This window comes from Mirounga leonina, unplaced genomic scaffold (assembly GCF_011800145.1).
Source record: "Mirounga leonina isolate KUSES-001 unplaced genomic scaffold, KU_Mleo_1.0 Mir_101609, whole genome shotgun sequence".
Taxonomy (NCBI): domain Eukaryota; kingdom Metazoa; phylum Chordata; class Mammalia; order Carnivora; family Phocidae; genus Mirounga; species Mirounga leonina.
This window is the reverse complement of record NW_023270164.1, coordinates 6326382-6349665: the sequence shown is the minus strand read 5'-3', so window position 1 is coordinate 6349665 and position 23284 is coordinate 6326382. Positions and strand designations below refer to the sequence as shown.

Genomic DNA, 23284 nt, shown 5'->3' with positions numbered 1-23284 from the left:
GGGGGGAGGGTCAGAGGGAGAAGCAGACTCCCTGCTGAGCAGGGAGCCCGATGCGGGACTCAATCCTGGGACTCCAGATCATGACCCGAGCCGAAGGCAGTCGCTTTACCAACTGAGCCACCCAGGTGCCCTGTTTTTTTTTTTTTTAAAGTAGGCTCCATGGACACCAACGTGGGGCTTGAACTCACAACCGAGATCAAGACCCGAGCTGAGATCCTAAGAGTCAGATGCTTAACCGACTGAGCCATCCAGGTGCCCCCCAATTATATTTTAGACTTAAATTTGATACAGTGAGTTTAAAATAAAACATGTCCTTATTTGTTAAAACCAACTTGTTTCATTATTGGAACTGACACCAATCCATTCTATTAATTTTCAGATTATGGTCGATTCCCCGTACTTTCAAACATGTAGTCAACCATTAATTACAAAAGGGAAAAGATGAACAGATCTGTTAAGACACAAGTTAATATTACCAATAATCAAACAAACTGGTACCATGTATCTCCCAATGCAATGCAATGAGAAGCACGTTAACACCACCTACTGTGGTTTTCTTGCCAAAAACATTTAACCTGAATCTAATCATGAGGAAATAACCACACAAATCAAAATGAGAGATGTTCTGTGAGATAACCAATGTAGGCTCTTAAAAAATTTCAGTGCCATACAAGTCATGACAAGTTAGGGAGATTATTTTAAAGAAAACTAAAGAGGTAACAACCAAACTCTTTGATTCCTTTCAGGATACCAGTCTGAGACTAAAAAAAAAAAAACTTACAAAGAATATTTTGGGGGAAATCAGAATATACACTGATGAGTATTAGGCATTATTATTTTTAAAAAATATTTAAAGGTAGACAATTTATTTTCCATTCCTTTTCTTTTTTAAGTAATCTCTACACCCAATGTGGGGGCTTAAATTCACGACCCTGAAATCAAGAGTCGCATGCTCTACTGACTGAGCCAGGCACCCCCATTAGTAGGCATTTTATTTATTAATTTATTTTTTTAAAAGATTTTATTTATTTATTTGACAGAGAGACCAGTGAGAGAGGGAACACAAGCAGGGGGAGCGGGAGAGGGAGAAGCAGGCTCCCCGCCGAGCAGGGAGCCCGACGTGGGGCTCGATCCCAGGACCCTGGGATCACGACCTGAGCTGAAGGCAGACGCTCAACGACTAAGCCACCCAGGCACCCCTTTTAGGCATTTTAAATCAACATTAAATTTCATCGCGTGTGATAATGGTATTATATGTAAGTAGGAAAGTGTCTTTATTCTTAGTGGATACATACTGAAGCACATGTAGGTGTGTGGGGGTAAAGTATCATGTTTACAACTATCAACTGGTTTAGAAGAATCAAAACCCAAGCACAGCCGACACTTGAACAACACAGGTTTGAACTATGAATCGACTTACACATGGATTTTTCCACCATACAGTACAGTACCGTAAGTGTATTTTCTCTTCCTTATGATTTTTATAACATTTTCTTTTCTCCAGTTTATCTGATTGTAAAATGTATTCTTACATGTAATCTATACATATAATACACATAACATACAAAATGTTAATTGACTGTTTATGTTATTGGTAAGGCTTCCAGTCAAGAATAGTAGGCTGTTCAGTTTCAAGGGCATCAAAAGTTGTATGTGGGGATTTTCAAGTGTAAGGGGAATCAATGCCCCTAACCCCACATTGTTCAAGGGCCAATGGTATACATATAAGCAAGCCTGGCAAAATGTTAACAACTGTTACATCTGTTTAGAATGTAATATAAAAAGGTGACCACTATACTAATTCGTCACCTTTTCTGTTGGTTTCAAATTTTTCAAAATAAAAAATTGGGCATGGGGTAGGGAATGTGGTTAACTAACCCACATGTATTAGGAGTATATTATGTGTCTAAAGTGAAAATCACCCAGAAGTGCTAGTCTAGATAAACTGGAAGCTCCACTAGCATAGGAAGTCATTTAGAAATAAAAAATGCAAATGTATTGTAAGAGAGAAAACTATAACTGAATGACAAATTTTAAGCTAGAAACACAAAAAGTGTGCGAGTAATTTGGAAGAGGAAGAACAGAAATGCTAAAAGCCTTATGACAGAGATGGGACAAACTGGGCAAAGAAAGAACTGGACCAGTCAGAGAGGAGGGTGAGGGGTGTGCCAGGTGATGGGACAGAAAGAGTAAAAGCAGAGCTGGGAAGGAGGGTGGTGTATGCAAGCCAGTAGTATGGATTAAAGCAGGGGACCTAGGTGGGGAATCAAAGGACTTTAAGTGGTTGAGTTCACAGGAAAGCCATTATGAAGTGGTGGTTTCAAAAGAAATCTGAACAGCATAGCATCCCTAGGGAAAAGGGAAGCTGCTCCATAGAAGCCGGGAAGCTAGGCTGCAGGGTGGCAGTGTCAGGTGACCCTCTGCTTCCCCTGCTCTCAGCTGACTGGGAGAGACCTTGAAGAGATTCCGAGTATTATTTAAAAACCCACTGCTATGAAGGATTAGAGCCTTTCTCATCAACAGTAAAAAGAATTAAGTGGTTGTACTGTGGTATTTTAGTACAGTGCATGACACATAATAGGCAATGATTTAAAAAAGTAAAATTAAAAAAAAGGTCAAGATATAACTGAGAATTTTAATTTAAAAAAAAGGTATTTATCCCATCTTTCCTAGAAAATTGTACATCAGGATAGCAAAGTTGTCGTTGCAGGTAGATCTATTCTTGCTAGTAAATACAAGAATGATAAAATGAGACTACTACCATTCTGTAACCCTGATGAAATACTCTTGTCAATGATTATCAATGGCTGTGATCATGGGCTACAGACATTACATACCTCTCCTTACAGATGTAAATATTACCGTCTATAAAGTAGCTTTGCCTACCATTTCAAAAAAAAAAAAGAGAGAAAAACACCTTGATCTCATCAAGTCTCTAAATCTCACTCCTTATTTATAGGAAATACAGTGGACTGAGGAAAAAAGAAAATACAAAAATACCACAGGGATCCTATCAATAAAATCCAGATGGTGGAGAACTTTACAGGGTAAACTACCTACTTTTCCCCAACAAACTGCAAGGGTGAAAATGATGAGAATAGAGGAGAGTCATAGCAACATTTGAGGTGTATGGACTTCATCTGGATCCCGATTTCAAAAAAACACATAGTAAAAAACAATTGTGAGAAAATCTGAACACTGGGCGCCTGGGTGGCTCAGTGGTTAAGCGACTGCCTTCGGCTCAGGTCATGATCCTGGAGTCCCGGGATCGAGTCCCGCATCGGGCTCCCTGCTCGGCAGGGAGTCTGCTTCTCCCTCTGACCCTCCCCCCCCCTCATGTGCTCTCTCCTCTCATCCTCTCTCTCAAATAAATAAATAAAATCTTAAAAAAAAAAAAAAGAAAATCTGAACACTGATAAGGATATTAAGGATTTTTAAAAGATACGGTAATAGTATCATGGTTATGTTTAAAAAAAGCCATCAGAGATACATACTGCAATTATTTATAGATGAAAACGTGTGAGATTTGATTCAAACAACCTGGAAAGTAGATGGGAATGTAGTTTAAACAAGATTGGGCATGAGTCAACAACTGCTGAGGCAGAGGGATGAATACGTAAGGGCTCACATGGTTCTCCCTACTTTTCTGAATGTGAGAGGTTTTCAAAATAAAAATTAGTTTTTAAAAAAGATTTTATTTACTTATTTGACAGACAGAGAGTGAGAGAACACAAGCAGGGGGAACAGGAGAGGGAGAAGTAGACTCCCCGTGGAGCAGGGAGCCCGATGCAGGGCTGGATCCCAGGACCCTGGGATCGTGACCTGAACTAAAGGCAGATGCTTAACTGACTGAGCCACCCAGGTGCCCTCAAAATAAAAAATTATTAACATCTTAAGAGACTGAAGTATGCTGCCTCTCCAAACTATGACACTTTCTACCTGACTTTGAAGACAGTAAGAGAAAATCACTAAGAAGTAAAGTTTATTATAGCTAACCCCTGTGCTAGAAAACCTGCCTATAACTTTTGACTCCCCAAAACTTAACTACTAAGAGCTTACTGTTGACTGGAAGTCTTACTTATAACATAAACAAGCGATTAACACATATTTTATATGTTTTATGTATTATATACTGTATTCTCACAATAAAGTAAGCTGGGGAAAAGGAAATGTTATTAAGAAACCACAGGGAAAAGAAAAATACATTTAAAGTACTTTACTGTATTCATCAGGGGGAAAAAAATTCCGTGTATAAGTGGACCCATGTAATTCAAATGTTCTTCAGGGTCAACTGTACTACTGCTTAAATATTAAACATAAAGATACCTTCAAACATGTATTTTACAAGTTGATGTTAGTGTACGGAGATGTTCAAAAAGGTTTAAGCAGTATCCCTATTACTGTCTACAGTTTACCTGAACTGTTTCCAAAATCCTCTGGGCACATAGTATTGTAGTCGAGAAGCAGCTAAATGACCAAAGATGACTTGAAGGTGCCTTAGAACACCAATATTATACTCTTTCCTATCTTCTGTTTTACTTAATGCTGGTTTATCTTCAAATTGTTGAGGATATCCAAATACATCATCTCTGGGATCAACATTGCTCTAGAAAAGAAAAAATATTAATACATTAATCCAACTTTAAAGTACAGTAAAGTATGTTGAGACAAGCACCAGTTAGTCAACAAATGATCATTTGTACTTCTATTTCTTATTTCCAAAGCATTTAACTTCCAATTTATAAATTTTAATTTACAATATAACTGTTTATCTCCGCCATCTCACAGAAGAGGTGTCATAAAGGAATAACCCTGACTGTATATTGGAAAGGTAGATAATAAAGGCAACGTAGCAGAGTAGAGTGTGGTGTTTAACATAGACCGAACTGGACCCGAGTGTAGGCGCTGCCACTGAGAAGCTGGCTAACTCTGAGCAGGTCAGCTACTTCACGCTTCTTTTCTTTCTTTTTTTAAAAGATTGATTGATTGAGAGAGAGAGAGAGAGAGAGAGAGAGAATGAGGCACAAGCAGGGGAAGAAGCAGGCTCCTCGCTGAGCAAGGAGCCCGATGCGGGACTCAATCCAAGGACCTTGGGACCACGACCTGAACTGAAGGCAGATGCTTAACCTTTTTAAGGTTTCAGAATCGATTAAGTATTAAACTACCTCAGAGCCGACTGAGACACCCAGGTGTCCCTACTTCACGTTTCTAAGCTTCGGTTTCCTCATGGGGATGTGTGGCTGTGGGGAGGATTATGAGGTGCTCAGAACTGTGAATGAAATATGCATATTAAGAGTAGTACTCCTCAAAAAATGACGCTGGAAAAACTAGGTATCTTTATGCAAAAGAATTAAGTTGGATTCCTCTCTAACACCATATACAAAAATTAACTCAATACAGACCTGAAAGCAAGAGCTGAAATTAAGAAATTCTTTTTTTTTTTTTGTTAAAGATTTTATTTATTTATTTGAGACAGAATGAGAGAGAGAGAGCACATGAGACGGGGGAGGGTCAGAGGGAGAAGCAGACTCCCTGCCGAGCAGGGAGCCCGATGCGGGACTCGATCCCGGGACTCCAGGATCATGACCTGAGCCGAAGGCAGTCGCTTAACCAACTGAGCCACCCAGGCACCCCGAAATTAAGAAATTCTTAAAAGAAAACATAGGGTAAAAATGTCACAACATTTGATTAGGTGGTAATTTATTGGCTAGGACAGCAAAGGAACAGCTAACGAAAGAAAAATGAGACATACTGGACCTCATGAAAATGAAAACTGGAACCCTTGTGCACTGTCGGTAGAAATGTAAAATGGTGCAGCCACTGTGGACCAGTTCCTTAAAAAATTAAAATCAGAATTACCACACGATCCAGCAATTCCATTTCTGGATATATGCCCAGAAGTGGTGAAAGAAAGGTCTTGAAGAGAGATTTGTATACCCATGTTCATGAGAGTACTATTTACAATCGCCAAAAGGTGGGAGCAACCCAGTGTCCACCAACGAATGGATAAACAAAATGTGGTCTGTCCACACAGTGGAATATTATTCAGCCTTAAAAAGGAAGAAAATTTGGACACATGCTACAACATGGCTAAACCTTGAGAACATTATGTTGAGTGAAATAAGCCAGTCACAAAAAGACAAAAATGGTATGATTCCACTTACATGAGGTACCTAGAATAGTTAAATTCATAGAGATGGAAAGAGAATTGTGGTACCAGGGACCTTTGATATAGAAACAGAATATCCAGTCCCTGTCCATGAGAAACTCTCTGTCCAGGGATGGAAACAAGAACACAGACAGAAGGCAAAGAACCAAAAAAAACCCCACAAGTGCAGTGGCATGCTGAGACAACACAGAGCAGAAGGTACCATTGAGAGCAAACATGGGACATCTTATTTGAAATTGTATCATATTTTGTCTGCCTTGTTTACTTCTTGCCAGTGTAATTAGCTATCTCTCCCTGTGCTTACCCTCAACATCCCAGAGATGCGATGGGCTACAGAACTAGAATTTCAGTTTCAATTTCCACTCAGAGCAGTGGTTCTTAACTGGGTATAGGTGTAAAGTATCCCCACTACGAAGCTTTTAAAAAAATTAAACAATGCTTGGACCCTAACCCCTGGGATGATGCGGTTCAGTAGATCTGGGAAAGAACTGGGACAAGTATATGTTTCAGAAGCCCTGTAAGTATTAAACTACATGAGAGCAAATAGCTGTAGTGACTGAAGAGGAGGAAGGAGGAAAGAACCACTGAAGATATTTACAATTAGAACACATTCTGGCTTCTCCCTGCAGTTCTCACCAACAACATGAACAGGAAAAGATAAAAACAAAGAAATACAGGATGGATATAAACATGACCACAACTAAGTCCTGTAATATTCTCTTCTTTAAAGAGCTGTGCCATAGTTGTCAAATCTGATCCACCACTACAACCAAACTCTCCCATAGCTTTATTGTGCAGTAGATACTTGGCAGGGAGCCTAAATTTTGTCACAAGACTACGTGATATCTGAAGTAGAGAGAAGTTTGTTGCTTAAGCAAGAAGAGCTATGATCTGGGGTAAATGTAAAAGTAACCTAAAAGTAAACAGAGATAATGAAACTGGCATAGTATACAACTTAGCATAAATTAATGGAGATATATTTAAAAATATCAGAAAAGTGAAAATATAAACTGTTATAAAAATGGAAGATCCTTATTATTATGCAAACTCCAAATTATATTAAACACTTCACACAAAAAAATTGAGTATGTGAACTGCTGCTTTAAAAACATATAAACCACCATGAAAATTAACTATAGTATAAAGTCTGGTAGCTAGTGAGTACTAGGTTATGGCAAGACATAGCAGTCCATGCTGGGAGACTCTAGCTTTATTTTCAAATATACATCAACAAGTCCAATGAAAGTACAACATTCTGTAAGAAAGAATGATAGTATCTGGTAGCAGAATTTCAAATGGAAATGCTAAAAAAAATTTACCTCATTGTCCTGCTTCTCATCCCCAGACATATCATCATCTACATCACTACCTGTGCCTTCAATTGCAAGAATACCATTCCTGATGGAGGGAATCATGTAGAGTTGCTGAATCACAGAATTCATGTAACAAGTAGCACCAGCATTTTTCAGCCCCACAAATCCTTTAGGTGGGCGGGGTCCAACAGGTGGCAGATATTCCCACTCTGTAAGTGCTTCACAAGCTGAGAGAAGGGAAAAGATTCTTGTAGCACAAACACAACCATTTTGTCCACTCTTAGCTCTATTAAGCGGATAAATTAACATTACCAACAATTCCACTAATTTTCCAGCCAGCTGAAGCAGTACACGGAGTGTGTTTCCCCCTCAATGAACTGAAGGGATGCAGCAACTTGCACCACTATAGGGATTCTTACCCCACCATTTGAAAACCCATGTCTTACCTGGTGTTACTTCTACAGAAATGTCAGAAGCAATCTCCTGAGATGGTATAATGCTAATTTCTATGTGCTCACTTTTTTAATTTTTAAAGATTTTATTAGAGAGCGAGCACAAGCGGGGTGGGGGGGAGAATGACAGAGGGAGAGGGAGAAGCAGGCTCCCCACTGAGCAGGGAGCCCGACGCGGGGCGCTCGATCCCAGAATTCTGGGATCATGACCTGAGCTGAAGGCAGACGCTTAACCCACTGAGCCAGTCAGGCTCTATGTGCTCATTTTACTTTTAGTTTTACTGTTTAGTCATAATTTTTTTCTACTTTTGTATGTTTTTTTTGAAGTGTTTTCAGATTCATTCTGACATATAATGTTATATGTCATTATATGTCATTCTGACATATAATGTTAATATAAATACACCAAGTATTATATAGCTTGTTTGGTTTTAAAGCATCCTAGGACCACCTGGGTTCATATCCAGGTTCTGTTGTTTACCAACTCTTTCACCTTCAGGTAAGCTTCTGTTTCCTTTGTAATAAATGTAATAAGAGTAACAGTTGTTTTGCCTATAACTGCAATGTTATTTTGAGGGGCTAATGAAATAGTGGATTTGAAAGTTGTAAGAATTGTAAATCACCGTATGTCTCCCTCTACTTAGTATAAACCTGGAAACAGTGTATAAAGGACTGGCTAAATATAGTATACTAAATTGAAAAGTATATAAGCCAATAAATGGAATTAGGCAAATATGTATGTGTTTATCAATAGAGAACAACTGCAGATATATTAAGGGGAAAACAAAGTGAAGACACTGTGTATACAATATGCCAATCCATGGTTAAAAACAAAAACAAAAAAGATTTTGTATGTGGATTTTCCATACAGTAATGCTCAAAGGACAGACACAAACTGACGATAATGGTTACAGCTATCCAATGGGAGCTGGGACTAAAATGGGCAGGAAACGTACTTTTTAGTATGTAGCTTCTTTGGTAGTTCAAATTTTTACCACGCAAGTGTACTACCTTAAGAAACAAGCAGCCTTTCTGAAACAGCAAATATATCTGGAGGGCTGTGGTCCAACGCCACTTTTTGCTGGCTAGTAGTGGGGTCCTCCAAAACCAGAGTGAGAACACAACTCATCTTAAAATTGAAGGTGATGATCGCCTGAGACGAAACAATTCTATCTGGGCAAGAGATGTGCTCCCACGTACAAAGCAAAGGACAACACAGTGACTCCTGGTGGCAAACTGAACAAAACTGGATGAATCTGGGGAAAGGTTACCCATGCCCATGGAAGCAGTGGCATGGTTCATGCCAAATTCCAAAGCAAGCTTCCTGCTAAGGCCACTGGACACAGTATCTGTGTGATATCGTACCCCTTGAGGGTGTAAGCTTATTGAAAAGTAAATGAATAGGGGTGCCTGGGAGGCTCAGTTGGTTAAGCATCTGCCTCAGCTCAGGTCATGATCCCAGAGTCCTGGGATCGAGACTCGCACTGGGCTCCCTGCTCAGTGGGAAGCCTGCTTCTCCCTCTCCCCTTGCTTATGTTCCCTCTCTCTGTGTCAAATAAATAAATAAAATCTTAAAAAAAAAAAAAAAAGTAAATGAATAAACGTGTGGATTTGTTAAAAAAACAAAGAACCCTGAACAAACAAAACACTCTTCTTTAAGTTAAAATGAAACAAAACCCCCACCTTACTACATTTAGATTTGGTAAATAAATAGCTAACGGTCTAACCTTTTAAAAGCAGTTTAATCAGAATCTCCTAAAATGTTATTAAAAATGTCCTTATAGGGCGCCTGGGTGGCTCAGTTGGTTAAGCGACTGCCTTCGGCTCAGGTCATGATCCTGGAGTCCCAGGATCGAGTCCCGCATCGGGCTCCCTGCTCGGCGGGGAGTCTGCTTCTCCCTCTGACCCTCCCCCCTCTCATGTACTCGCTCTCTCTCATTCTCTCTCTCAAATAAATAAATAAAATCTTTAAAAAAAAAAAAAGTCCTTATATTTTGAAATACAACATACTAAAAAATAATTTCACGTTTTTAAATATTTACTTTAACAATTACATCCTTAAGCTTTGTAGATAAACACTGGTTTTCTCTTAAATTATTTGATTTCTTATTTCTGCTTTTCCAGTCATTTAATATTGCCCCCATCCTTTTGGAGCTTCAGTTCCAGATCTGTATGATCTGGTCTACAGTCTACCTCAAGGGCTTCATGTGAGCATTAACTGAGGACATAAAATGCATTAGAATGTTATCTTCTCACATTCTAATCTTTAAAAACCAGATTTTCTTTGAGCTCATATGAAAATAGTATTAAAGAGCTTCTGAATAAGAGCCTGAAAGGTTTTCCAAGGCATGCAACTCGAGTTTTAAATTAGAACTCTGGCATTTCTTTTGACTACTTATTATTCCATAGTTTGGGTTTTATTCCAGGTTTGACTGAGATGAAATTAATTTGCTAAATACTCAAACCCCTTACAGGAAGACATTTAACAAACACTTGAAAAATTTTCTACATCAAGGCTCTTTGCTTGTAATGGTGTTAAATTACACATCCATTTCCTACAAATGTTAAGGTAGGTGCTGAAAGAAAAACATGAGTTGAAGATGTTTACTAAAAAAAAATTTTTAGAAAATAGAATTTGAAATTAGAGAATTAACTGTCATCACAACACTGTATTTTAGTATACTTACTAGTTATTGCTGTGCCAATATAATACATTTCAGTCAAAGAATCTACTATCTGTTTGAGATTCCTCACACAGCCAACAGCTAATGCTACAAGTAACTCAAAACCAGCGTTAATGGTAGCTGGGGAGCTACAGACTGGAATTGCCTGTTCAGCAGGCAGCTCTCCGTTTCTCATATATTGCAGGTAAACATTGGATGCAGGGAAGATGAAATCATCAATTAATTCCTACAAGAGATGAAAAAAGGATTACATATTAGCAATTACATATGTATGTTATATGTTATATAGTTTTATTTCTGTAATGTTTATACGTATGACACACAAAGTTGTGTCTATGTGTGTGTTGTATACATTTATCTTTTTTTAAGGAAAGAAATGTCTCTTAGAAGGAAATAATGTTAAATTACTTGTCACAATTAAAGATATCATTACATCTGAGAAAACTTGATTTTCTAATAAAAAGATTCCACTTCAAAACACTATTTATTGTAACAAATATACCAAATTTCTCTGATTATCAAGAGCAAGTTTGACTATAGCACTTAACATTTTTTTTTTTTAAAGATTTTATTTATTTATTTGAGAGAGAGAGAATGAGAGACAGAGAGCACGAGAGGGAAGAGGGAAGAGGGCAGAGGGGGAAGCAGACCCCCCGCTGAGCAGGGAGCCCGATGTGGGACTCGATCCCGGGACTCCAGGATCATGACCTGAGCTGAAGGCAGTCATTTAACCAACTGAGCCACCCAGGCGCCCAGCACTTAACATTTTAAGTAAGTTTATTCCTTTATTTTTTTAGACGATTTTATTTTAGAGAGAGCAGAGAGAGAGAGAGCATGTGCAGGCGCAAGCGGGGAGGAGGGGAGAAGGGGCAGAAGAAGGAGAAGCAGGTTCCCCGCTGAGCAGGACCCTGAGATCATGACCTGAGCCTAAGGCAGACACTTAGCTGACTGAGCCACCCAGGTGCCCCATGTTTACTCCTTTAATCATATGTATACCAAAACTAATTATGAATAAAAATAACATGTACTAAAATGATACTTTTTGCTTCCTTGAGTTATCACACATGTGAAGAAAAGTCATTAAAGAAATAGGATAAACAAGATGCAGTCGCACAAACAGGTCTGTCGTGTTTTAGGTGGACCAATGAAGTGAAAAATTCAGATTTTCTAAATAGAAAAATCAATAGTGTGTATTTATTAAATACATAGTACTTTTATTTACATACAAAATTTAGAAACTATATTTAAACAATTACTGTAACCTCTGTAAAGATTCTTAAAAAGCAGAAGGCAGAAAAGGTCAAGATAATACACCAAAGACATGATATAAACCAACCAGACAGATTTGGTAACAAACATTTAGGAGGTCACGGTATCTAGTTTCGGACAAAACTTACTTTAATGAGATTAGCACCTCCTTTTTCACAACCAATATGATACTTTTTCTCAGGGGTTTGAAAGGCCAGTAATTCTTTTGTTACCCCAAGGTGGCCTTCTAAGATCGTCTCTTCCACACCTGTTTCACCTGTTCTTTTAACATCATCCTGCCAAAGAAAAAATAACAAATGCCTAACTTATGGAAGGGAGGGAGGAGCCACAATTTGAGAACTAGACACACATGAGGTAATTCCCCCAAACCTTTCCATTCTTTTTAAAACTTATTTTTTAAAATCATTCAGTGTAGTTAACACACAAGTTTCATGTGTACAATATAGTGATTCAACACTTCCACACATCACGCAGTGCTCATCATGAGAAGTGCCCTCCTTAATCCCCACCACCTATCCCCCCCATCTCCCCCCACCCCCGTAACCATCTGTTTGTTCTCTATAGTTAAGAGTCTGTTTCTTGCCAAAGCTTTCCCTTCTAAACAGGATGAAGTTCTCTTCAGAACTTTCTGAGGGCTATAAAAGCTACGAATCTCTTCAGAAATAAATTCTCATACAATTCTGAGTTAAGAGTATCCGGTGTTAACATCAAGAGTTAAGTGCTAGTCTATATACACTGATTTTTGATGAGAACAATTCAAACATTTTAGAAGATGAAAATTTGCAAAAAGAACCAAGATTATAATATAAAAATCGAAGAGGATGAAATCAGTATTTCAAGTTTCAAGTAAAACAAAGCATTTTACAAAACTAGCTATGCATTCATTCTGTGAATCTTGAGTTACCAAGACCCACCATCACAGAGTATATTGTTTGGTCCTTTTTATTACTCTTTGTGGTGTTTTTCGCTTAACCAAAATGCTTAAAACTACAAACTATCAATTAATAAAACACTATCGATACAATAAACACAGTATTAAAAGTAACTTACCCTAATTCTTTTAAGCCAATCAATTTCATTATTGAGAAGAACTTCAGCATTGGGTATGTTAATATTACTATTGTAAGCGTAATTAAGAAGGTGTCTTAAGAGGGTGAAGTAGTCACCTGAATGCTTAGCTCTCTCTCTGGCTGTGCTCTGAAAACAATCGTAGAATAATGTGAATTCACATGTCCATGCTCAGAAGCCACTTTTTAAAAACCTAGAGTTAACTAGAGCAAAGGACTAAAATAATATGGGAAGTTATGAATATTTATTTACTAAATACAGGCTGTTATAACTTGAATATAAGCTAAAACCATAAATTCCTGAATGCCTGTTTAAAGAATTAATCACAATGAGAAGCATATTAAAAAATGTCTCACCCCCAACACGGTAAAGAGCAGAGTAATGAAGAAAAGTAGAGGCCTGTGTCCCATGCAACATCTGGTGCACATTAAAAAGAACTGCTCCTGTGCCACCTGGCGAACAGTTCTGAAATAAACATGTTTCACAATTAACATATTTGCACAAAGTAAAAAAAAAAAAAGAAAAAAGATTCCAACACTGGTCTCTCTTTCGGGGGGAGAGGTGCGGTGGATTAAGGGTGAATTACAAGTAAAAATACAAGGATACGAGGTAATACCCCCTGAAGCCGGCAACCTGGGACAGATGAACCGTAGGCTGTACGGCAAGAACTCTAACCCACATTATCATAGAAGAGTTTGAGGGATACCCTGTAACACCCCTTTCTTGGAACAAGCTGGAACTGCTCTACTGGATACAAGATGGCCTACAGTGAGCCTTACACATCTTTTGGGCTGTCCACAGAATTTTTACTCATTGCGCTCTGGAGCAAACAATTCTGTTGAAATTCTGTTGCAATTACAGTAAGGATAATGCTGCAATGTCCCTTTTATTATACCAGTGGTTCCCAAAGCATGGTCCCCAGATCAGCAGCATTAGCATCATTTGGGAACTTGTTAAAAATGTAAATTATCAGGCCCCATCCTGGACCTGCTGAATCAGAAATACTGGGGCTGCTACCCAGTAACCTGTGTTTTAATAAATCCTTCAGGTGACTTTAATGTGCGCTAAAGATCGAAAACCACCGTATTATACAATATTCTATGATGACCCTCGGGAAGAACTTGTCTCTGGTCCCACTAGTGAGAACTTTACCTGATAATTATGTATCCGTAAAAAAAAAAAAAAATTATATACTATACAGATCTCACTAGAGCAAATGTCCAAGAGGCTCGAGACACCACCTATTTACTGTTGTGCCTCAAGAACCTAGAATAGTGACCCATGTATAATAGGTGCTAAGAATCAGTTCAGTTACCACATGCACAAATGCTATTTGTCTGTAAGATAGTGGTCTGTCTCCATTAGAAAGTAAGCTCTTGGGCGCCTGGGTGGCTCAGTCATTAAGTGTCTGCCTTTGGCTCAGGTCAGGATCCCAGGGTCTTGGGATGGAGTCCCACATCGGGCTCCCTGCTTGGCAGGAAGCCTGCTTCTCCCTCCCCCACTCCCCCTGCTTGTGTTCCCTCTCTCGCTGTGTCTCTGTCAAATAAATAAATAAAAGCTAAAAAAAAAAAAAAAAAGAAAGTAAGCTCTTTCAGGGCAGGGCTTTGCTGATGCCAGAGTTTCTGACACCTGGAAGAACGCCTGACATACAGGGAGATGCTTAACAAGTATCTGCTAAGCATCTGTGTGTCTTACGGACATTGCAAACTACATTTCACAGAAAACTATCATGTTTCTGTCTTTGTGCTAGCAAACAAGAGAGCTTAGAACCAAATTTATAGCTCAGTGTAAAGGACTTGACAGCATACACTTCGTGTACTAACCTCCCTCTGGATGTGTCTAGGTTTCTAGAAACCTGTACATTGTCTTACAAACCAGGACTTTAGAAGCCTTGTGGGTTAAATTTGATGGAACCCAAGTAAATTGAAGTCAGGAGTACCTAAGTTTTCTGGGGAGAAAGTCCATAATTTTTATTAGATTTTCAAAGGTATATGTCATTCACACAGTCCTAATTTTATTTTTGTAAAACATAGGTATGCAGCCCAAATAAAGTAGGGATCTATATAGTTAGTATTTGTCATTTCCTGATGAAATCTCCCTCATACATGCAGACTTATGTAATGCTTTCAAAGAAGCATGTGCCTATCTACAAATCTTGTGGCCTGTATCTTTATGACATACTCAAAATCTCATTTCTCGCCACTTCTAATACTACCATATTTCCAGCCACGGTCATCTTTTATTTGGATAAAAAGTCTGTTTTTCCTGACACTCTAGAACTTATTCTCAACAAAGCAACCAGAATAAACTCAAAATGTCAGTAACTCAGAGCACACCATTCCTCTGCTCGAAATCCTACACTGGGATGCCCATCTCATGGTAAAAAAAAAAAAAAAAAAAATCCATGTTGTTAGAATGACCTATAAAATCCTAACAGGCTGCCTATTAACTTTCTGACCTCATCTCCTTCAGCTGCCTATCCCTCACTCACTGCTCCAGCTACACTGGTCTCCTTGCTGTTCTTTAACACATCAGACATGTTCCTGCCTTGGGACATTTACATCTCTTGTTCCTTCTGCTTAAAACATGCTTCCCCCATTATCTGCATGGATCACTACCTTCCTCTTTCAGAGCTTTGTTTAAAGGTCACCTTCTTAGAAAGCCTCCTCTATCCTATATAAAACTAAACTCTATTGACTCCCCACTACTCCTTGTCACCTTCCCTGCTTTCTCTCCATAGCATTTATCACTAACATACTATGTATTTTCCCACAAGTCTGCCCCTTCCCACACCCCACCTCCTTTAGTTTGTAGACTCCAAGAATGCTGCCATTCTGTTGTTTACTGCTATATCCCTAGTAGCTAGGATAGTGCCTGATACATAATAGGTACTTGCTAAATTATTTACCAACAGGACTGCCTACCATATTAAAATCGAGCACTACTTAGGTTTAGCATCAAAGGCCTTCTGTAAACTGACTCCCACTAATCTCCTTTACAGTATTATCCTGTACTCCTCTTTCACACATCAAAACAGACTACTCAGCTTTTCTCTGAAAGCACTACGCCAGGGGTGGCAAACTCAAATGTCTTCATCAATGAGAGGTAACATAAAGGAGTTGAATAGGTAGGGTATACGGCAACAGGTGCTAGAAGGGGCTGGAAAAAACACACCCTCCTAAAGGAATTTAAATCCAATTGTGAGTGTTTACAGTAAGTTTAGCGTTATGATGTAGAAACAGACCTCAACTAATATGAACAGAGGTCTGGGAAACCAAATTTATATGTTTAGACTTAATTCAAAGGCAATGGGAAGGCATAGAAAGACTTTTTACCAGGAAAACAACATGATCATGCTTGGCAAAGATCATGCTGTCTGCAGTGTGGTCACAGGATGAGAGTAATACCTTAGTGGTGCAGCACTGGGGTGGGAAGATTAAGGATATTGCAGTTGTCCAGGCAATGGATGCTGGTTGTTTAGACGAGGGTAGAAGCAGTATGAGGAGGAGGAAAGTGTATGGGGTCCAACAATACAGAAGTAAAAACAGCATACTGGGGACTGAGGTGGAGGGGGAGCACCGCCAAGGCCCACCTTCCATTTGTATGCACATGTAAGTCTTACCCAAACCTGAGCTCACTTGTCACATTCTGCATAGAACCTTCACTTCTGCTCTTTCAAGGTAGAAAGTAACTTATTCCTCTTCTAACTCCTAGAGTACTTTGCCTCTTATGACACTAATTTCTCTCTCAAAGTTCCTTGAGTGCAAGAACTATCTTATTTGACTTTGGACTTTCACTGCTAAGCACATAGTAGGGACTCACACTAATTTGCTCATGGATTATAATTATACAGAGTATAACCTTGTGGTAAAAGTTAGAATTCAAGAGGCAGGACTTGTCCTATAACTTCAGCCTTAGTTCTGCCAGCAGCAGTCTACTTCTGAGTTGCTACAGAATTAAGGGAGAAAGCATACATGGGAAATGCATTGTACATAGATATACTGGTTAGTAATATTATGCAAGTATAAACTCTATGCAGGGCCACAATCCTGCATTTGAAACCCTCGGGGCTGGATGTGTTTGGGGATTTAGATTTTAGAAAGGTAATGCCAACAAATCATGTTCAAGTCAGGTTTGCTGTCAAATTCTTACAAACTGGATATAAGGGCCTTTGAACCTGCTGAGCAGGGTGAGGGCCAATCAGAGAAGAAAATCAGATACCTAAAGCTCAAAAAGATCTTGATCTTTGAAGACCCTTTCTGTTGTTGAAGACAAGGGAACAGAGGCATACTGAGATATACTGTCTACAGAACTTTACTTCATTGTATGAAGTTTCAGGAAAAGGAGGAGGGAAATGGTTCTAATTTCCTATAAGGGGGAATTTTCATAAAGGTCTATAGAGGGCAGAAAACCTGTAAAACCAAGTTCCTTAATACTTAGGAGCCAAGGAAGTGAAATAAGTTCCTAATTTAGTTGAAGATTTGAAAATCAATACAGAACAAAACATTTGCTACCTCTGGGCTTGACTTCCCTAAAATTCTTTGGATAATCACCTTTCCTCTCCTCCTTCCCCTGACGTGTTAATTAAATAGAACCAGACTCACTCAACCTGTTTATTTTTCTTCAAATACGGGGTTATCTCATGATGATCAAGACTTCTCAAGGAGGTAACAAGCACAATCTTATTGGGCGGGGGGAAATCCTGTCAAAGGATTTTTTGAATTTCAAGGAAATTACCAAGGAACTTCTAAAATAGTAGACGTTCCCACTAATTCACTTTACAGCATCCTCTGAAATAAGCAAGTTGTATCTATTCCATTAATGTATGTTTTTTGAAAAAGCTTTATCACTAGGTTTTATTTCAGCAAACTTTGACTTTACATTAATTTCATCAGTGATTTCTGTCATTGCTGAATGGCATTTGAGAGCATAACCAAAGTGAGCATTTTTTGTTTTTCACAAAATATATGTAAGACAGATTTACATTTAACAGTGACACTAATTAGAGCTCCAGTTTAAAGAGTTACCTCATGAAGGTCAGTATTAGAATGACATGAGGATGGAAACTGACTTTTCTACAAACCTGACTTGCACAAAAAGAAGTTTGAAACAAATGATCTTGAATTGAAAACAAGGGCTTTATACAGTTGCTCTTTGTTCTCATTATAAAATGCAAAAGTTCTTACCATAACCCTGATTTGTGAATTTCATACTGAATTAACAATTTCTCTTGAAACCAACCAACCAAAAAAACCCTGGCATCTACATATCCAAGACAGGAGGCGAATGTCCTGTTTAATTGAAACCTGTAAACCAGATTTTAAACATGTGCTAAAATACAGATCTCTTAGGTGAAACTAAGTTCTGAAATTAGAAAAAAAAATTAATTTTACTTTGAGATTTAATGTTGCCATTTTGCAGAGACTAAAACCAAACTTAGGCCTAGGCAAAACGTGGTTAAAGGAAATTTTCCTAAACATTATCATGCTATAGAGACAACAAACACTTTATTTCTGGGATAAATTCTGCCAGCATAAATTCATTTCTGCGTAACAAAAGATCAAGTTTCTAACAATTAAAAAAGATACTTACTTGCTGTGACAGTGCAACAGTAAGTCAATAATGAATGTCTGCCAAGCCTTTTCTTTACTAAGAGCATCCAAGGCTGTCGGAATCAAGGCAAAACATAACGTCATCACTTCCAGTGCTTCACAGCAAACCTGTTCATCTTCCAAGTCTGGCTCACTGCCTGCATTGGTCTGTAAAATTATGGTCAGAGGCAAATTACCTAGAGATGCATTTAAGAAAAATCTCATACAACTTCGAGTTAGTGCTTAAAACTTAGACTCATTTAAACCATTTGGCCTCAGCCTCTCTACCTGCAACTTGAGACACGTTTAACAATAGTATGGAAATGATTAAACTAGACAATGAAGTCTAATTCCAGTATTTTGCTACATCGCAAGGAGCGATGAAGGAGCACACTGAGAATACCACCTGTTTCTTTGTCCTTCAGTCTCCTAGGGATCTTCTGAAGCCAACAATCGTTCCTTTCTTAAGGACCACTCCAGCACTGCAGAGTTCGGAACTTATGACTAGTTCCAAAATGTAGCATACCTACAGTGTCATTTTATTCTAAAGCAGTTTTCTTAAAACAATTGTTCAGGAAAGTTTTACAACCCAAAACATGCTTGGGTAGGTAGCTAATAAATTCTAACCTGACTTTATAAAAAAGTGATGATTACAATACATGTCTAAAAAAGAACAAGTTTTCAAATACTATCTGAATGGGGACACCTGGGTGGCTCAGTCGGTTAAGTGTCTGACTTCAGCTCAGGTCAAGATCTCGAGGTCCTGGGATTGAGCCCTGTGTCAGGTTTTGTGCTTGGTGGAGAGTCTGCTTTGCTCTCCACCACCCCCCCGCCCCACTAGTGCTAATAAATAAATAAAATCTTAAAAAAAAAATACTAGTTGAATGTCCAGGACCTGTACCAGATAGACACTACAGGACTCTAAAATGTATCCTAGGAAAAACAGGGTTATGTTGGCCATAAAAAGGAAGCTCGGGCGCCTGGGTGGCTCAGTTGGTTAGGCGACTGCCTTCGGCTCAGGTCATGATCCTGGAGTCCCGGGATCGAGTCCCACATCGGGCTCCCTGCTCAGCGGGGAGTCTGCTTCTCCCTCTGACCCTCCTCCCTCTCATGCTCTCTGTCTCTCTTTCTCTCTCTCTCAAATAAATAAATCTTAAAAAAAAAAAAAAAAAAAGCTCTACTAAGCCCAAAAGTTCCTATAAATTTAATTTTCTTTTCTAAATATTCAGCAGTGATTATGAGGGGCAAGTACATATAACAGGAAATGAAAGAAAACAGGAAATGAAAACACAGCCTCACGTCTGTACATAATTTGCTTCATCTAAGGGAAGGTCAGAGAGGATACCTAATTGGCTGACACTCTTTCTACCTTTGACTGTTTTAAAAGACAAAAATATTTAAATGCCAGGACACCACAGCTGATAGTTAACTAAACCAAAACTTACATAGGACAGAAAGATGATGAAAGAAAAAGAATGGAGAGAATAGGAAAAAGCAAATTCAGTAGGAGATCATAAATGACTCTAGTGAAAAGCAGAAAAACATCGTTTCATATATGAAAAAGCAGCTTTATGGCAGGATTCTGAAGTACTTTACTTCAAAAGTAAAATTTTACTGTACTCTCATCTTACCTATAGCTACCATTTAATTTTGAACCATGAAGATGCAAATGATTGGATTTTTAAAGATAGCAGATGTAAGGATTCAGCCTCACACACAATTAAACATTAATTAATTGATTTTTAAAAAGATTTTATTTATTTGACACACAGAGACACAGCAAGAGACGGAACACAAGCAGGGGAAGTGGGAGAGGGAGAAGCAGGCTTCCCGCTGAGCAGGGAGCCCGACGCGGGGCTCGATCCCAGGACCTTGGGACCATGACCTGAGCCGAAGGCAGACGCTAAACGACTAAGCCACCCAGGCGCCCCAAACAACATTAATTTAAAAGGAAAGTATTTCTGAGATAGTTCTTACCTTCTCATAAATTTTAGTGATTTCTTCATTTGGGCTAAATACTAGCTGTAATGCCCCACATCCTGATGCCCAGATGATTTTCTGAATAGCTCTAATTACACAGATATCAGGCATGTATCTTGAAGCCTGCAAGACAATGAATAATAAAAATGGTTTGATAGCATATTAGAATAAAATAATAACTGGAAAAAAATGTTTCTCCTTGTAAAAGAAATAGGAATGGCTGTGAAGCAGTACCATTATCTTAAGGTTCCCAAATTGCTTTTGTCCCTTTTTCTCATTTAACAGCAATACGACAAAGTATGCTCTCCAAGTTATTATCTGGCCCTGTATTACTACTTTCAGAAGCATCTTAAAAAGACTACAAAGATGATCCTACCACCATTTTACTCATTTTTTTACCCATAAAAAATGAAAACCAAGTCCACACAATGGTCACAGCAGCTTTATCCACAGCCAGAAGAGGAAAACAATCCACATGTCCATTGCCAAGTGTATGGATGTGGAATATTCATAATGGGATATTACTCAGCAGCAAACAGGAATGGACTAATGGTCTACACTACACAGATAATTCTCAATGTTATTCGGAGTGGGAGAAGCTAGACATAAAAGAACACACATTGTAGAATTTCACCTGTATAAAATGCTAGAAAATGAAAACTATTCTATAGTGACAAAAGATCACTGGTTACCTGGGGTAGAGGGAAGGGACTACAAAGGGATATACAGAGTGATGGAAATGTTCTATGTCTTGATTATGGTGATGGTTTCATACATACCTGCATTTGTGAAGACTGAATTATATACTTTTAAAGGATGCTGTTTACTGTACATAAAGGTGATTCAAAATGGGAAGTGCTAACATTAATATTAGATAAAATTCATGCTAAGGGAACTTGAGACTGAAGAGAGTGATTAGAGTGAATGGGCCTTAGGAAAATTCAGCCTTAAATCGTGGGAAGAATTATTTAAATAGAAGGTCAAACACAGAAATAGACCTTGCAGGATTTCACAGCTTAAAAAGTTTAATACTAACCTCATCAGATATTTGCTGAGCAAGACGAATGGACACATTTCTAAGCATGCATTCTGATGATGGATTAGGAATGCTCTGAAGGGCACTTTGTAGCACCACGGCTTGATCATGAGTAACTTGGTTGACCTGAAAAAACAACCATTTTGCTTGAAGTAAGTAATTTGTACAGAACCGGACCCAACCACTTGCTCCCCACCCATCACCACTAGCTCAAAATGACCTCCATTCCATATATATACACTGGAGAACTGCAGTGACTTACACAAAAAGCAGTCCATATTGCCAACATTGTGGGCCTCTACTTTTTCTTGTGCAACAAGGTGCTACACGTCCCTCTGCAAATACCCATTCTAGATCAACTCAACTTGTGTCTCTACATGTGGCCACAGTGTAACCTGCAGACGTGATAAACTGAAGTGGATTCCAACCCTATCTGAAGACTCAATAAATTACTCCACGCCTCTTACATGTGTGCAACCTGCTCCCATTTCAACTGCTCATCATTTTCTTCTTTGAAAAGGAGAAACATTAAGGCATTTCAGTCACAGCTATTGACATTTGCTATTAGGACAATATACGCGGTATTCCGTATCACGTATTTAATGTATCACATATCTAATCAAAACTCCAATTCCCTGATTAAGACCTAAGCCATTTAAAAAAATAGAATCTATATTCCTGAAGCTTTTATCTTCTATTGGTAAATTTAGTAAACCATCACTTGTGATGAATATAGAAAACCTCAAATTTTAGTCAGAATTAAGTGCATAGTTTGACCTCTCGTAAGTAGACACTGAATTATGGCATATCTTAAGAACTTCTGGTGAGATGGATTAAGGATGCCACCAAGGCAAAGACAGAGTCCAGAGCTGGCGGAATAAGCTCAGAACTGGAGGTTAAGCCTATCAAGGTGGGAAGAGAGACTGGCAGCAGGCTAAGTCAATTACAACGTTCCTATTACCACCTGTATCTTCATATATCTGCCAGGTACAAGTTAATAAGAGATTCATATGGAGTTTTTATCAGGTTTAAAGTAACTGAAAGCCAAACAGGGTTTAAAGGAGCAGGGAGGAACTGTCCTCTTAGAGTACAGCCAGTAAAAAGCATTTCCACTTTTCATACGAATTTAATAGACGTAACCTCTGAAATAAGATACCACTGGAAGGGAACTTGAAACATTCTGAATCAACTCTGAAATAAAACTTTAAAAAATTACCATTTATTAATATAAAAAAGACATTTTTAAAAAGTGTATTACCGATGTCATGGGATTCACGCCTTCTACACCTGGCTGACAAGCTTCTGCTACAGCTCGAACATGGCCATAGCCAATGGCAGTTAGCAACAGTTTGGCTATTTTAAGAGCATTGAGGTAAGCACCCCTTCGAGTTTCCATATCTGCATTTGGTAGGAAGTTATTTCTGGTTAGCATGCTCAGGACAAGGGGTAGGCCACCACTTTTCAAGAAGTGAAATTGAAAATCAGAGGAATCATCAGCCAGAGGTGCACCAGCAGGCATTAACAAGGCATAGACTACCTGGAAAAAAGAAAAGGACTGTATTAAAAGGGTTTAAAAAGATAACTTCTATTTTCCCTATCATCATTGCTAAGAAATTGACCATTTAAAAAAATTTCATTATAAATTTTATCCATGTTATTCACATTACCATATAAAAAAAGGTCAAGTTCAAAGAACATGAAATAAATTCAAAAGGGAAAAAA

At 38.5% G+C, this 23284-nt stretch overlaps 1 protein-coding gene across 4 annotated transcripts in view; it reads right to left on the bottom strand.

Moving 5' to 3' along the window:
• The window catches only part of USP9X (ubiquitin specific peptidase 9 X-linked), a 166957-nt gene that overhangs the window by 24037 nt on the left and 119636 nt on the right, over positions 1 to 23284 (bottom strand). For all 4 annotated transcript variants that reach the window (XM_035003152.1, XM_035003143.1, XM_035003166.1 and 1 more), the window contains exons 23-32: positions 22821 to 23099; positions 21563 to 21688; positions 20524 to 20649; positions 18548 to 18714; positions 13312 to 13420; positions 12938 to 13084; positions 12016 to 12162; positions 10622 to 10844; positions 7489 to 7709; positions 4416 to 4606 (exon numbers count right to left, since the gene is read on the bottom strand). In XM_035003152.1, the coding sequence (XP_034859043.1) occupies positions 4416 to 4606; positions 7489 to 7709; positions 10622 to 10844; positions 12016 to 12162; positions 12938 to 13084; positions 13312 to 13420; positions 18548 to 18714; positions 20524 to 20649; positions 21563 to 21688; positions 22821 to 23099 (1736 nt within the window). The remainder of the gene's footprint in view (positions 1 to 4415; positions 4607 to 7488; positions 7710 to 10621; positions 10845 to 12015; positions 12163 to 12937; positions 13085 to 13311; positions 13421 to 18547; positions 18715 to 20523; positions 20650 to 21562; positions 21689 to 22820; positions 23100 to 23284) is intronic.